This window comes from Miniopterus natalensis, chromosome 8 (genome assembly GCF_054644295.1).
Source record: "Miniopterus natalensis isolate mMinNat1 chromosome 8, mMinNat1.hap1, whole genome shotgun sequence".
In the NCBI taxonomy this organism is placed as follows: Eukaryota; Metazoa; Chordata; class Mammalia; order Chiroptera; family Miniopteridae; genus Miniopterus; species Miniopterus natalensis.
The window spans coordinates 6,766,290-6,782,999 of NC_142088.1; the positions used below are offsets into that span (position 1 = coordinate 6,766,290).

General features: G+C 44.4%; 1 protein-coding gene across 1 annotated transcript in view; it reads left to right on the plus strand.

The window, feature by feature from the left end:
* Positions 1 to 16,710, plus strand: part of COL4A4 (collagen type IV alpha 4 chain) — a 76,777-nt gene that overhangs the window by 49,952 nt on the left and 10,115 nt on the right. Inside the window, exons 33-40 of the mRNA XM_087819365.1 lie at positions 422 to 485; positions 2,967 to 3,041; positions 6,490 to 6,597; positions 7,188 to 7,295; positions 13,138 to 13,209; positions 14,337 to 14,465; positions 14,558 to 14,671; positions 16,100 to 16,255. Of these exons, the coding sequence (XP_087675491.1) occupies positions 422 to 485; positions 2,967 to 3,041; positions 6,490 to 6,597; positions 7,188 to 7,295; positions 13,138 to 13,209; positions 14,337 to 14,465; positions 14,558 to 14,671; positions 16,100 to 16,255 (826 nt within the window). The remainder of the gene's footprint in view (positions 1 to 421; positions 486 to 2,966; positions 3,042 to 6,489; positions 6,598 to 7,187; positions 7,296 to 13,137; positions 13,210 to 14,336; positions 14,466 to 14,557; positions 14,672 to 16,099; positions 16,256 to 16,710) is intronic.

The window sequence follows — 16,710 nt, forward strand, 5'->3', positions numbered from 1 at the left end:
TAGCCTATATCACACTTCCTGGAAAATGTACGTATAATCTGCTACCCATCTCTTGGAACAAAATAGACTTTTAAAGTTTTTGGTCTGAAATGATTTCTAATAATATTTTATTTAGTATCAACTTGTTCATTTAAAACTTAAAATTCAAGTTATGAGATGCAGTTACTGTTTTGCCATCAAGTGCAGAGAATTGAACGCTCCCTGCTGGTACTGAGAGCTCCGATTCTGGAGGAGTTTTACCAGCTTTTAAAAACCAGACGCGTGTAGCCGTGTGCTTGCAATGCATCCCCAAGCTTCTTTACCATTGCAGGTTATAAACACCAAACTGGTTATGGAAAATTATAACTGGGTCATGTCGTGCCTGTGTCGTTTGTATGTGAAACCCAATTAAGGTTTTACTTCTGTCTCATTAAACTATCAGGGTGAGCTGGGTTTTCCAGGGCCCCCCGGCCTTTCAGGAATTGATGGAACAAGAGGACCTAAAGGTATGGTTTGGAAATACAGCGCCCAGCCATCAATCCCGTAGCCCCGGGTGTTTGTAACATTGGGAGCAAGTACCTTTTGCAGGAAAAGCAAAGCACAGTCAAACAAACTGCACACCCAGGGGTTCTTTATAGACACCTCTAGATAGTCAAGCACTCAAGACCCAAGCCGTCCACATCTGTCATCCAGATCGGACATACCGGATAGGAAACAGCAAGCCTGCTGGGCACATCAGGCGCCCCCGTCGGGGAGTCCTTGCAGCTGCCCTGGTAGCGGCCGCAGCTCCGTGAGTGAAGCTCAGGAGCGCGGCGATCGGATCCACGTGGGCGCGCACTGTCCACCTTGGCTGAGAAGCCCCTGCCCCACAGAAGCCAGGATCTCTTCTGAGGACCCCACAGGCACAGCTTTCAGGGTCTCAGTTATGAGAATCGCAGCACAAAAGGCCAAAGCAGTGACTTCCCAGCAGGTGCTAATAGTTCACGTAAGACTCCCTGGGCCGCAGGTAATGTACGGCTGGGTTATTTTTGACCATAAGCCAAGGGTCGGCAATATGTTTTTTACAAAGGGCCAGGTTATGACTATTTTCAGTGTGTCGTCTCCGTCACAGCCGCTCCGCTGTGCGTGAAAACAGCCACAGACAGTACACGAGGGGCGTGGCTAAGTGTCAAGAAAACTTTATTCACAAAACAGGCTGCAGGCCTCGGTTCCCCTTGTAACACAACCTGCTTTCTACTTTGATCGTGTTTCCAGGAAACAGAAAAACAAAGTTGACCCAATGTCAAGAATGTCATTAGAGAGTTCATTAACCCTTTATCCATAGAAACCAGCAAATAAGCAGAAATCGGGCCATCTTAAATTGCAATGTTTGCATAGAACCTTTAACATTTTTACTTTTTCTATAACATTGGGTTAATATTTTCCCTATAGCATTAAGTTAAGGTATTTTAAAATCTACTTTAAAATGATCTACCTTTTTAACCCATTCTCTATCAATTCACAGGTTTGATAGGCAGTTAGGTTTTATTTTAATACAGTTTTTTAAGAAACCCTTTATAATGTAAAATACTAATTAATAAAGCACCTAAAAATGCTCTCCCCTATTACCAATGACATACCCTTTGAAAGACATCACGTGAGAATGTGATAACTGCTGCAAGACCAAAGGATCTGTGCACACATTCGCTCAAAAAGAAGACTGCAGCTCTCTTCTTTAGAAATGCTTACAAAAAGGGAAATTTTCATATTTGACTTTTGACATTTTATAGCTTCAGGACTCAGAACTCACTCCTCTCCTGCTTCCCTATAAATTTATTATAGTCCCTTTGCCTCTCTCCAAGTACAAACCTGCTGCTTATTTCCCTCGGACTTGTATTAGGCCACATTTGCAAAGCACTGAGGTGCGCTCAGATACCTGGAGTGGAAGGTGTCTGTCTCATGGGCCCACAGAGAGGAGGCCCAGCAGCAGCCCGTGGTTCTCTCTTGAGGCTTTTCTGGCATTCTCCACGGTCTCTTACTTACCTGCCTACCCACTGGTTTCATCACTCTCGATTTAGTATCCTTTCTGGATCCTTCTGGGTACGTTTGATTGCATTGCAACGTGCTCTGCATCGGGGCATCCTGATACTCTAATGCTGCCTGCCTCAGCAGCCAACAACCTCAGATCCTCACTTTTTATTACAACTTCTCAAGGAAAGATTGACTGACCGGGGATGGGCAGATTTCTACTCTTCAAGTAATTAGCCAAGATTATGAGTAGGGTCGGATGCACAAGAACCTTCTACAAGGTGTGGTGGGGCCCTTCAGAAAGCGGTGCTGCTGGGCAGGTCCTATGAGACATGTGTAATTAGCTCTCCTTTGCTCTTACAACCCTCCCCTACCACCCATTCTGAGCCCTGCATTTATCACTGGCTCCCAGCTGGGATGCAAGTCCTGGGGCCCCGGGGCTTTCGGCCAGTGTGGAACGGCTCTGTGGGACCGTGGGAGTCATTGCTTACAAAGGCCTTTGAATGTGCCACCTCTTGTGAAATCACCAGTCAAGTGTGACTGTGATTTTGTTTTTACAAGGACACTAAGTTGAGCTTCCTTGCAGAGAGCTGGAAATGTGGCTGCAGCAGCTGAACAGTGACAATTTCTTTTTGTTTTGAAAATACAATATAAGGATATAGTGACTCCTTGCCAAGGAATTTCTTAAACAGATGCCTAAATTTGAAACTATTTTAGGGAATTTAAACATTTAAATGTATTAAGATTCATAGTTTCCTTTGACTGTTATCAATTATAAAATTGTGTGTATTTAAACACATCTTGCATCTATGTTTCCATTTGTTCTTATGTAGGAAAATAAAGCATTTTTTTCAAAAATCCTCTCCTGGAATATTTGAAGACAGACTATAAAGACAAATGTCGTGGAAGTTATTAAGTGGCTTGTATGAGACAAAATTAAATTGTCTTAAATAATGTTATGTGCATTTTATCACTTACAGGAAGCAAAGGTGACCCTGCAAGTCAGTTTGGCCCACCTGGTCCAAAGGGTGAGCCAGGTAGCCCTGGATGTCCAGGTATGGCTACATATTATTCTTATTAAAACAAAAAAGAGTAAGTTTGTTTTGAAAAATAGAGCAATTACTTTATCCTCTGAGCCAGCAATAGTTATATCATTATTTTCTTACCCCTTTGCCATTAAGATACAAATCAGACGGATTAGGTATAAACACAGCATGGCCTCCCTGGCCGAGAACGGCACCAGGATCACACACCAGGGATTCACAGTGTTCTTCTACCATGGCTCCCATGACCGATAATATTGACATGACAACATTCCCCAGGTGTGCCCCGATTTTGACAGTGACTATTGAAAGCAGTTAAAACCTGGACTAGTTTGCAGTCTCTGTAATTAAAAATGATACTTTAGCAATAACCAGTCGCAGTGAGTCCAGCTGCAGGTTTTCATTCAGTCCTCTGTTTCCTGCTCAGAGAATGACGGCGAGGCCTGTCATTGCTAAGATACCACTGAACATCTCATTTAGTAAATAAATAACTTTCTAAAAAACAAACCAGGCAAACGCAAAACCTATCACCAGTGACAGATTCAGGTTCTTCACAACAGTACACTGTTTATCAGTAACAGACTATGACGGACCATGCGCTCCCGCCCTCCCGTCGAGGGGGCTGTGCCCGGCTACAGTAGATGACCCGCTTCAATTTAGTCATTCCTCCAGGAATTTATCTGAAGTCATCAATCAGAAAGTGTGCAGAGATGCAGCCCCAGGGATAGCCGTTGCGTGGAAAGAACTGCCCACCCACAGACCATTGGTTAAGCAGCTTAGGCCCAAAGCCATTTTGCTGACAGTGGGTGGGTTAGAAACCAGGTTTGTGTGGAGATGGGTCCCTTGTAAATGAAAGCATCTCACCGTAATATTGTTGGGCATTATCTTGAAGTTCTCTCTGGCAAGGGCCACATTTCATTCCAGAGAACAGAAAGAACACCTGGTATACCTGAGCAGAGTGACTATGGGAAATTTTATTTCTTGGTTGCTGTGCCACATGACTGCTCAAATGGGAATCTAACAAAGAAACCCACAAGGTTACAACGGCTCCACTTCCCACGCCCTTCCAAGCGGGGCTTTCACCTCTGACAGTGTCACATATATTTAGAGAATATAATATTTTAACAGAGAGGTATGGCCTGCGTGTACATTTAGAGGGGAAAATAGTTCTGAAGTTAGCACTATGAGGTTCATAGTAAATGCCAGAGTGAGAGATCTCAGGAAAGTCAGGGGTTCAAAGTGAACCCCCCTTATTGCTGTGCGTGGGGGTCTTGGCAAGTCGCTTATCATCTCTGAGCTCGGTGTCCTCACCTGTAAATAGGCCCCATGCACGTTGCAGGATCCTTCAGAGGATCAAATGAGATTCCTTGAGAACAATTTGGAAACTGAAAAATTGCTCCACAAATGTAAATGTCATTGTCAGAATCATTACCAGTCAGCAAAACATTGAGATTTTTCCACACTTCTTAGTATCTTTATGTGAACCCGAAGACAGTAAGATGTTATAAGCTAAAAGTAGACCCAAATGGAGCCCTTGGACATGACCTCATATCTTAATTTAAAAATCACAAATCTGAGTTATTTTACACTTAGGCTAACTTTTTCAAGAAAATTTCCCTTGGCTTAACTTCCCTGGTCTCCTTTTTAAAGTGCTCCCTTTCCCGTGTTCCATAGCTTTAGCTTAAAATTTAAAAATTACATCTTCTGTTACTCACCAGCTCAGGGTTTACCTAAGTGTGTGACTTCCATTGACTGGAAGAGCTGCACTGAACTTTGAATGAGCCTAAGGAGAAGCCATAGGGCTGCTGCTGTCTCGGGGATTATGTACGATTGTCCTGGGTCCAGTTTGCTGCTCTCTTCAGCCCAGAGAGAAAACACAGGAATGTTTGCAGGCTCAATAAAATAACACAGAGAGTCTCAGATCTTAAATTTGCTCAGGAAACAGGTATTGACTAACATAGTCTTGCGCCATGTGTGTTATAATAAACAATGACTATACCCCTGCATGAATTTGTCAATACAGGGCCCTATATTTTATTTGTGGATTCAACTGATTATTTGTAGCACAGGCTGTTAGTTTATCTTATAAATGTGAATTGTATTAAAGTCAACATTGGAAATAAACACACGGGAAATGGTCATCTTCTCTAGTAATCAAAGAAGTGTAAGTTGATGTGAGTCTGGAATAGTATTTCGTCCTTACTCAACTAGCAAGGAGACAAACCGACAGCCTGCAGAGCCCTCAGAGAGCCTCTGTCCGCTCCTGGACGAGCAAGGACGAGTGTGGGGGGTCCATGTGGGGTGTGAGTTGGTGCAGCACTGATCCGAACCATGGGCAACCTCTACCAAGAACCAAATGCTGAAGGATCTGTGCTAGAAGCCTAGGGAGCACCCAAACTGCTCTTTTCAGTAGGTCACTGTCCCGAGAAAGGGACTGTGGTAGATTTTTGTAAAAAAATATGTTTATGGATTTCAGAGAGAGGAAGTGAGAGGGAGAGACAGAGAGAAACATCATTGATCGGTTGCACGCCCCCTACTGGGGATCGAGCCCGCAACTCGGGCATGTGCCCTGACCGGGAATCGAACCAGTGACCTCCTGGTGCACATGATGATCCTCAACCAACTGAGCCACACTGGCTGGGCATAAAACTTTTCTTTGACTTAAGGGATATATCCACTAGATGCCATGTGTGCTTCTGCAATGGAGCCTGGTGTAGACAAACCAGCTGTGAAGGACTTTAAGGGGACACTTGGGGGAATTCAAGTATGGAACGAGTATTAGATGATATTAAGGATTGTTATTAATTTTCTTGGCTGTGATAATGTTATTTTGCCTGTGTAAGAAAGTGTTATTTTTCAGACATACCTCCTGAAATATTTAGGGGTGGAATTCCATGATGTCCGTGACTTACTTTAAAATACCTCAGCACTTAAAGATGAATAAAAAGACCATGAATACTATGTTACCTAGAAATCCTACTCCTAGGAATTTCCCTGAGTAAATAACTTAACAGTAGAGAAACTTATTAAAGATGTAGAAAAATCATCATGCATAATAGCAAAGAGAAAAACTTGAGTGGCCAATAGTAGGAAAAAAAATGGAATGAATTAATTTCATTTAGGTGAACTCAGCAAGCTATGAGCCAGTCATTTAAAAACAATAATCAGGAAAAGTGTGACAAACTTGGAAAATTACCTATGATTCGATGCTAATTTAAAAAATCAGAATATAAAATTGTGAGTATTGCACTTTGTATGCATATAAAAATTGTGTAAGGTGACGGGATTATAGGCGTTCTGTTTTCAGTCTTTTCTTGACATTATCTTTTCAGTAGAAAAACTGTTAATATAAAAAAGTAAGACCAGAAAAGACTAGCAAGGGCTGAAGTTGGAGGTTTTATAGACTCACTGCCTTGAAGAACAACCTACAGCTGCTCAGTTTGGACCCTTTTTCCTTTAGGGCACCTTGGACCCCCCGGGGACAAGGGCTTGCCTGGTGCTGAAGGGCCCAGAGGACCACCGGGGAGGCCAGGAGCGCCCGGCGCCTCCGGACCGCCAGGCTGTCCAGGTACCTGAAGGAAGCCTGGCACTGTCCCAGGCCCTTCCTATCTCCGGGTGCAGCAGAAAGAGCCAGAAGCCTTCACCCCACCGGGTTCGCTCTGGCTCTGCCATCTCCCGGCCTGTAACTGAACAAGTCACCTAAGCTTACGTCTTCCTTACCTGTCAGGGGAGCAAGTCCTGTCTCACGGGGCGGGCTGGGAGTAAGCTAAGTCATCACCTGTAAAGGGCAGGGGACAGGCACAGAGGGACGGTGGGACAGGTGGAAGCTCCTTCCCCGCCCTTCCTAAGTTAGTTGCCATTCGGGATGCTGGTTTTCTTTTCTTTTAGACTTAAGGTAAATATCACACATGCAGCAGAACATCGTAATGGCTCTTCTTACCGATTAGGAATAAAGTGAGAGTTTGAAATCGTAATTGGCAACTGATCGCTCAGAAGCGTATTTTCTCCCTCTGAGGTCAAGTGTAGTTTTCTCCCGAGAGTCAGGAGGTCTAGGAAGAGAGAATATGAAACAGTGCTCCTGGCTCAAGTGCCTCATATATTAAGAACATAAATGACCTTCCCAGTTAATGTAACTTGTGTCGTCTGGGTCATCCTCAGGTAATCAAGGGAAGCCTGGGCCCATGGGACATCCAGGAGAAATGGGGGACCCTGGACCAAGAGGCCTCATGGGGTACCCAGGGGTACCAGGTCTTCCGGGAATAAAAGGTAAGTCAAAAGGAAGCCTGACCCCTCGGAAAGCTCCGGGCCGACGAGGGCAGTCACAGTGCCTCTCCAGCACTGAGTGACGTTGCTCTTGGCCATGGCCCTTCCCCGCCCATGTCATCTGCAGCCTCCTGCTCTTGCTCACGCAGGGCTCCAGGCTGTGCCCATCTAGCCTCCTGACCTGCCTCCTACCAAAATGCGGGTGTTACCCTCTCGTCTCCCCAGTGTTTTCCATAATGTTCAGGCCCATTCATTTATTCTTTCCCCGGATAGTTAAGCTCCTATTATGTCCTAGATTCTAGATACTAGGTACACAATTTTGAAGAAAATAGACATGGTTCCTGCCCCATGGAGCTCACAGTTTAGTAGGAGAAACACATATTAAATAAGTATGTATGTGTAAATAAGTATGTACTCACCAGTTGTGATAAGTGGGAGGGAGAGAAAACGTAAGATGCTGTAAAGGAGCTAGTATTCATTATCTTTGTTTGACAAAGAAGCATTTTTTCCTGGTTGAATGTTTTGGCCTTTAAAGGTATAGTAGATGGGTTATAATACAGGTCTGGTTAATAGAACATAATGTAATATAATTATACAATTTATTTTTTTACAAATTTTCATGCCCTCCTCTTCAGTTCATTTCTTTCATTTTAGAAAAATATTTTTCCCATGGGCACTCGGCGTGTATCTCTAGCCTAACACTAGTATTGTATGACATTTGTTTGTTTAGAGGTCTTTCTCACCAAGCAGAAAATGGTTTCCTAAAAAGCAAGGACTATTTTTATTACTTTTATATGCCTGGCACTCAGTAGATACCCAATACGTCTGTTGGTTGGTTATTGTGAGTATTTTTAAATTTCTGAATAAATTACTAGATGAAGGAACGGACAAACAGAAGGAACAGCCGAGCCAGAGGCACGGAGGGTCTTCGCCTCAGTCGGCGAGGTTCAAGCCTTACTTGGTCGGGCTCTGACACCAGGCCCCTCTGCCGCCTCCCTCCCTTGTCCTCCCACGGGCCTCTGGGCGTTGACTCGTGCATACGCTAAATTTTGGTAAAATGAAAAAGTACCTCCCCTTGGAAGAGCTGGGAATCCTTTCTTTTGGGCTTAATCATATTATTGTCTTGAAGATCCATGTGACATGACATTTTTCCACACTCTCACCTCTTCGCTCACCAGGTAGCGTTCACGTAATTGCGGTTTTCTAGCAAGGAGTAGTGCGCATGTTACCTGGAGCAAGTCTGCAGAAAGGCTGGTGGGCTGCCAGGTAACTTTCCGGGGAAAGTTCCCATCACAAGACAAGGCATCTTGGTACTGTTTTTCCCCCTCATCACTGGCATTTTTAATAATGTGAAGCCCAGTGATTTCTGATAAACTTTTTTCCAGCCAAATGATTATCTTGCTATTTTAAGAGTTTCTCTGGTTACTGTGGCCACTCCCCGGCCACCCCTCCAGCCCTGGTGGGGTATCCTTGGACACTTTTTTGAGTGTCTGGGAGACAAAATTGGTAAAGAACTGAAAGAAAACATTTTTCACGATTAACCACTCCCACTGCATTTCCACTTCTTCCTGTCCTCTTCCTTCAGTACAATAGCAAGGGTTTTCAAATGTCAAGTGTCATAACAGTATCCACCCAGCTTGACTAAAATGACAAGGCTCAACCCGCTATTATTGACTCTTCCTGTCCTTGAATTAGTTTTCATTTATTACATAACTTCAGTATGATATGTTATTTAAAGAAAACCTAACAGCTAATGAATTGGATTGAATAACAGAGTGACTTGAGAGGCAATCTCTAACCACATCATAATTCTGGGCTTTGAAATAATAAGTTTGTTAAGAAGAGAAGGTGAGGAGATGAACACATACACCCCCGCATTCCCCAGAGCGCAGCCGGACGCTGCAGTGTGCCTCCGGACCGCGCGGTGGCGCTGTTTCACTGCACCAGCCCGGGAACGGCCAGTCTTTAAAAGAAGCAAAACAGTGAAATACGTTCCTAAAAATTAAAACGCAGACTATCTAAATCCATTGTTGCACTTTATCACGCTGGTATAAAAATGAACCACACTCCAGCAGAAACGCTTTGAACTGAGAAACTAAATATTTGAAGTGCGTGCCAAGTAAGTCAAGGGGCCTGATTTTCTTGTTTGAACAAACCAGCTGCTGAACTCGAAGTTGTTTGCTCTGCTCGAATGGGCCATATGGATTTGGAGTCCTGCTTGTGTTCAGTCAGATTTAAACTTCAACTTAAACATATGCTGAAAGTGGCTTGATTCCTAGATTTAAATTGTCAAGTACACATGCCCTGTACCAGGAAGACACTCAGTTCCTAGCTGGGCATTCATAGAAGACTGGCATAATGGGGACCCAAAGCTTCATAGCATGACAAGGACCATAAATGATGTGGATTGGGTTCTTTAGGTTGGTAGCAAGTGAAATATTTCATAAGAAATAAAATACCTTGGAATGTCTTTTACCAGCCAAGAAACATTTTCCCTCCCTTTTTACAACTAGAGTGTTCCCCTCCTGCGCCACCCCACAGCACTTAGCAGTCCTGAGGTAATTGCCTCTGTTCTATCAAGTCTGGGATTGTTCCTCTCTGGTTCCTGGTCACCTCATTTAGCTCCTGTCACTAAGTACATTTGGAGACCGAAGCTCCGTGGGTTGGGAGACCATGTCTTATGCTCGTGTGCAATTTTTGAATTTAAAAAAGAAATGAAATAGCATTTCAGAATCTGTTTTGATAAGTTTTCAACTCTGCTCAGCCATTATAGTCACATAGGCCTCTCTTTCCCATCAGCTCGAACGTTAGGATGACCAGCTGTCCTGGTTGCCTAGGACTGGGGGGATGTCCCAGGCTGTGGAACTTCCTGTGCTAGAACTGGGAAAGTCCCCACCAAAAATGGACAAGTTGGTCCCCCTATTAAAAGTATAAACCTGTGTAAAGGCCCGTAGGGAAAGAGTAGTGTTTTCAGGACAGAAGAAAACCTCCGGGTAGAGATCCAGTGACAAAGAGTCCCTTGGCTGACACATTGGGAAGCTAGGGTGACGATTACGCCTGGAGTGGAGGTTAGATCCTCTGACTGGAGGGAGAGCCCGGCCTGTGAGTACCTCAAGATGCAGCCTTAAGTGATGGCCGTTAGCAGGAAGCCGTCCACAGAGGTGAATAAACGTTCTCATTACCAAGGAATGTGCTTTGTTAGCCTAATTGCCTCTCATTTGCACTGTATATATTTTATGCATGAACAACTTTCTGATTTAGAGATGGGATTGATAAAATGCTTTCAGTAAAAAGGAAAAATTGCCCTGAGAACCCTACCCAGATGTAGCTGCATTCAATTTAGAAAGATAACATTGGGTCAGATAAGGGTCGGCCAGTCCACCAATGGTGAGGGGCCGGGACTGTGAGGGCCAGGATCTGGACGTGTTGATGTGACAATGGAGAGTTGGCAGAAGCTGAGGCATTCCACTCCCAGCCAGCTCCCCCGAGCCATCAATCTTGGTGGCTTAGGCTAGAGATCAAAACACATGGAAATAGCAAAGTAGTCTTGAAATTTATTATCATTTCAGATAGATTGCGGTAAATATCCAGATTTGGCAGATGAGGAAGGTCTGTGTGTTCTTTTGGTGCAAATTTGGAACACTGGCTCATAAATAGGAAAGATGATTGGAAAATAAACTAAACCAGAACCGTTAAAAGTGTTGCTGGGAGATGGGGGTGTGCAAGAGAATATGGCCCATTTGTACCAATCTAAAGTTTATTTTATTTTTTATTGAATTTATTGGGGGTGGCATTGGTTAATAAAATTATATAGGTTTCAAATGTATAATTTTACAACATATCATCTGTACACTGTATTATGTGTTCACCACCCCAAGTCAAGTCTTCTTCCATCACCATTTATCCTCCCTCTACCCTCTTCTACCTCCCTCAACCCTAAAATTTAGACTTCAAAAATAGAATAACTGTTTCAAGTACTGTTCCAATAAATAAAATGGAACCGACTGATTTCCATCTTCTAGTAAGTCCACAGAAGACTTGCTTTAATGAACAGATAATAATTAGCACTTGAATTATTTATATAGAAATGGATACCTCTAACTCCCCCAAATCTTACTACATATCTATCACAGAAAGATGTGCCATGAAATAGAAATTGTAGTCCACTTCTTTTTATTTATTTAGTTATTTTAAAATATATCTTTATTTCAAAGAGAGGAAGGGAGAGGGAGAGACAGAACCGTCAATGATGAGAGAGTCATTGATTGTCTGCCTCCTGCACGTCCCCAAAGGAGGACTGAGCCTGCAACCCGGGGCATGCACCCTGACCGGGAATTGAACCACGATCTCCTGGATCCTAGGTTGATGCTCAACCGCTGAGCCATGCCTGGCCAGTCCACTTCTTTTTAAAGCTTTCTCTCCACCCATTCAACCCCTCACCCTCCACATTCCATATTTTCTCATTCACTTATTCGTTCACTCATTCAGCAAACACTTATTGAGCACCTACTGTGTGCCAGGAGAGATGCCAACTGAGTACATGGAAAGATTATTAAGATCTGATCTTGCATTCAATTAATTTATCCCAAATAACCAGTTACCCAAAGACACAATTGTACAGCATAAGCCTGCCATATGTTTTCGAGGGGGTCTATGTGGGTATCCTGGCATAGGGGATGCTTTCTGTGTTAGTCCTATAAGCTGAGGCTCTTATTACCACATTCAAAGGATGTGGTCCTGAGCTGAGTGAATGGCTGGCTGTGCCCCTAGGGGCTTATAGCCTTGGAAAAAAATGAACAGCTACTGGTTGGAAGAACCATTAATGGAAGAGAAAGGTTACCAGGCGTGGCCAGGGGCTGAGGAGAAGATTCTTCCCCCAAATTAATCAGTGGGGCAAGAGGCGTGTGAAGCACGTGGCAGAGGGCTCAGCACCAGAATATTCAGTACATATTGGCTACCCTCTTTCCTTCCTCTCTCCCTCCTTTTTTCCCCTCTACTCCCTCCCTATAAATCTATACATTTATATACTCTAATGTAATATGCTATGTATTATAATATGAACATACTATAAATATATAGCTATATATCTATATATTGATAAACATATAGTGACAACTTAAGTAAAGTCACGTTGGCAGATATCTCATCAATGAGACCACATTGAACTGCAGAGAAGGAGGTTTTCAGTGGTCATCATGAAATAAATTTAGTTTCTGAAAAGAAGCATCAGAATGATTCTCTTTCAAAGAAGTGGTTGCAAGAAAGAGCTGCAGCCAAACTTGACCTTCAGGCTGTTATTTCTGAGTAGCACAGTGCTTTAAAAAATTAGGGCATGTACTCCCCAGTATGCCACAGGCCCCACCTGTCCTTATTGCCTTACTGCAGCTACCTGACCAGATCCTGCAGAAATTAGAATGTAAAGACCATGGTGGAGTGGAAAGATCCTGAACCTGGGAAAAGGGTTTGCTCCCATCCAATCTCTTTCCTCATCCAGGATGACTTTACTGTCATAAAATCAAAGGTCACTGCCTACACCATACTCCAGTAATTCCAGACTGTATTTGGTCAGAGAGAAAGATGCTCCTGAAATGGTCATAAACTCACAACAGTATTTTAAAACCAAAGAAATGGATGTGTTAAGCAGTCTTGGCAGAAAATATCCATCAAATGAATGTGTTATCGGTCCTGATAATGACATGTAGATCGTCAGGTCTCACTGTTCCCGCCTGGAGAACCTGTCTGTCTCCATCAGCAGGTCCTCCCCTGAGAGGTGCCTGCAAACCATGGCCAGTGAAGTTCAAGGGCTGGTCTTCTCCGGGGGTTACAGGCCTGTGATGTGTTGCAGGTCCCCCCGGGTTACCCGGCCTGAATGGCTTGCATGGCTTAAAAGGTCAGAAAGGAGCCAAAGGAGCTTCAGGTAAGACAAAACCCTCCATGAGAGACTTAGCTGCAATCAGCAGCCCTCTGGTAGGTATTTCCTCACTGCTCACAACTTGGGTTGTGAAATGAAGAAACTGGTTTAGCTGAGAGACACAGTATTGGCACTCTTCTTAGTGCTGAAGATGACTTACGTAAAAAGGACACTTGAGAAAACCCAAAGTAAGAAGAAATCGCTGGTAACAGTGCCTTTTGTTGATGTTGGTTAGGATGATCTCTATACTGAAAATACCCTGAATAATTGCTTAGGTGGAGCTAGATTTCACAATGTTATGAAGAACAAATAGTCTGGATTTTTTTTTGGTATTGTTTTGTTTTAGGTGTAGTAATGCCAAGTACAACCACATGGGTCTAATTAGTACTTTCAGCATCCCTCAAACAGCCTGCTGCTAAAACAAATTACCTGAACAAATTGCTGTTATTTTTGACATCACAAATAGATAATGATAGACAACTGCATTTTAGCTCATTCCGCTATTTTAATATAATGCAAATTTGTTGCATTACTTTCTCAGAAAAATAGCTAACCATCAGACATGTAGATTTGAGGGACCCTGGGTAAAGGGTTGAATTGCTGTGCTGCTAGTTTGAATCTGCTGAGTCTTTGTACACTATGGAAAGTCAAGAAGTAAAATTTAGGCCACTTAGGATTCATTTAGTGGCTGTTCTGAATAGTCTGATAAAATGTGTGTCTCCTCCAAGAAACCAGTGATGTTTTGTCTTTGCAATGTGCAACCCTACAGTAATTCTATTTAAATGTCACTTTCCACCTTCATTTTCAAACTAGTTTATTCCTAATTGCTCATTGTTGGATCTCCTTTGTTTTCACTCCTTCCACTGTAGAAGGTAAAGGATTGGTATTGTCACTAAGTTGTTGTTATTGTTTGTTTAAATCCAGAAAATAACTATCAAGTAAATCAAGCCTATGGTTGACCAGGGTGATGGGTCTTAAGAGAGTAAGTGGTGACCCGGGAAATGTATACAGCCATTTGGGTCACTGTTGGAACTGGGGTTGGTCTCAGCAGAAGCAGCTGCTTCTGGGTCACACCCCAATGACAGGGACAAACAAGGAGAAGACACAGTGCTAATGCTGCTCTCTCCATTAAGGTTTGAGTGAAATGGGCCCACCTGGTCCAATGGGAATGCCTGGGCCGAAAGGGGAGACCGGCGACCCCGGGAGCCCAGGAATCTCTCCTCCAGGCCTCTTTGGAGAAAAAGGCCCCCCAGGCCCTCCAGGTAAGAGGTAGAATGCTTTGTCTCTCTCTCAATAATGAAACCAAAACCCTCCAAATGTAATGAGGCTCACGTCGGAACATGTTCATCCTCAGGGAGACCTGGGCCACCTGGACCTGCAGGTGCCACTGGAAGAACTCCAAAGGCTGACACTCCTGACCCGGGTCCACCTGGAGATCCAGGACCCCCTGGCCCTGATGGTCCCAGAGGTACAGAAAAACCCTGGCAGAGGTTGGCAGTGACGCTCTCCTTAGATGCCACCAGATCTGTAGGGAGGTAGGACCAGAGAATGGCAGAGTAGGAGCACCTTAGCATCTCCCTTACTGGGCATGTGGGAGTGTGGGCCGCGGTGGCCGGCAGGGCCATACCCAGGACCAGAGCCCAGGCCTCTCACTCTCCTACTTCAGCCCCATCAGACCACCTCTTGGTGAGCACAGACTGTGAGTCAGAGCGACCCCTCCATCGCTGGTGTGTGTGGGTCTCTGCACCTGCCCCCCAAACCTCTGCCACCTGCCCAGAGCAGTAGCCCCGGGCCTGGCATACACACAGAGACAGAGCTCTCCAGGCGCTGCCACCAGTCCATATTGTCGCTCTCATCACTTCGCAGGGACACACTCTGGCAAGGCAATATTTAACCAAACAGGGTTGGACCAGAGCTGGGCGGGGAAGTGGGGGAAGAGCATGCTCAGCGCAGCGTTGTGCTGAATGCAGATAATCACCTTCCTTACGTGCTTAAGGATGGAGACACAGCACCATCCTTACGTGCTTAGCATTTTAGTGAAGGCGGATACAATATTATACGATTCTGTTTGACTGCAAAAAATGCAAGTGCTAAAAAAGCACAGTACAGTAGAATAAAATTTGGGCCCAATTATTACATGTAGACACTTGTTTTCAAATAGGATTATTAGTTTAATTGAGTGAACATTTCTTTCACGTCAGCCAGATTTTCTCATAACGCCTATCACGCTTTTATTCATCGTCTATCATCTGTCTGTCTATCTATCTATCTATCTATCTATCTATCTATCTATCTATCTATCTATCTATCTACCTATCTAATCTATCTGTCTATCATCTATCTATCTATCTATCTATCTATCTATCTATCTATCTATCTATCTATCTATCTATCATCTATCTATCTATCTATCATCTATCATTTATCTATCTATCATCTCTATCATCTATGATCTATGATCTATCATCTATCATTTATCTATCTATGATCTATGATCTATCTATCTATCTATCTATCTATCTATCTATCTATCTATCTACCTACCTACCTACCTACCTACCTACCTACCTACCTTCTGTGTTGTTACAGCGGTGGGATGGCAGTGCAAACGAAAAGCATAAACGGGTACTTCCAAAGGAAAGCTCTGGGGGGAGGGAAGGCTTTGCTGAGGTTCATTCTGCCCAACATCCACCAGCAGACCATTTATACCATTTCTGGGGCTCCATGAGGCCCACTCCCTGTTTTACTTCTGACACATTGGTTTTCTTACCCTTCTAATTCCCTCCATCCCTGGCTTGCAAACCATTAAATCACGTTCCTTAAGAGGCTCTCAGGCGGCCAGCACACTCGTCTGTCTTTGACTGATAGAATCTTTCTGCCTCCTCCCCGTGGGCAGGACCGCCTGGGCCTCCAGGGGCCCCTGGGAGCGTTGACCTCCTGCGAGGGGATCCAGGTGACTGTGGTCTGCCAGGGCCTCCAGGCCCCCCGGGCCCGCCAGGCCCCCCAGGACGCAAAGGCTTCCCAGGATGCGATGGACACGACGGCCCGAAAGGTATGAACGCACAAGTTGTTCCTTAAGTGGTACGTGGAGGCTTCTGTTATCTTGCCCTTGAGGGCCTGGGGTACTGGGCAACCAGGAGCAAATTCTAATTTTCTGTTGAACCAGTGGCTACATTTCCCAAATGCCCTGCCTTTCCAAAGAGTCCTGAAGTTCCGGTCACTGTTGGCCAAGTAAGAGAAGTACAAGTTCATCTTTAACCCCTAAAAACATGCTCGATAACCTCCTAGACCAGAACTGAACAATAGGAACATAAGGCAAGCTCCACGTGTCATTAAAAGATGTAGCAGGAGGTGAGCTTGATTCGCACGGACTTCGTGGACAGGAGAGACGACAGGGGACAGCACGTGCCGGCCACTGAATGGCTGGGGTGGCGGAAACCCAGAGGGAGAGAGCGGGGGGGCCTCAGGTCTGCGAGGCTGTTGTCCCCAGGTAGCTGAGCGTCTCCC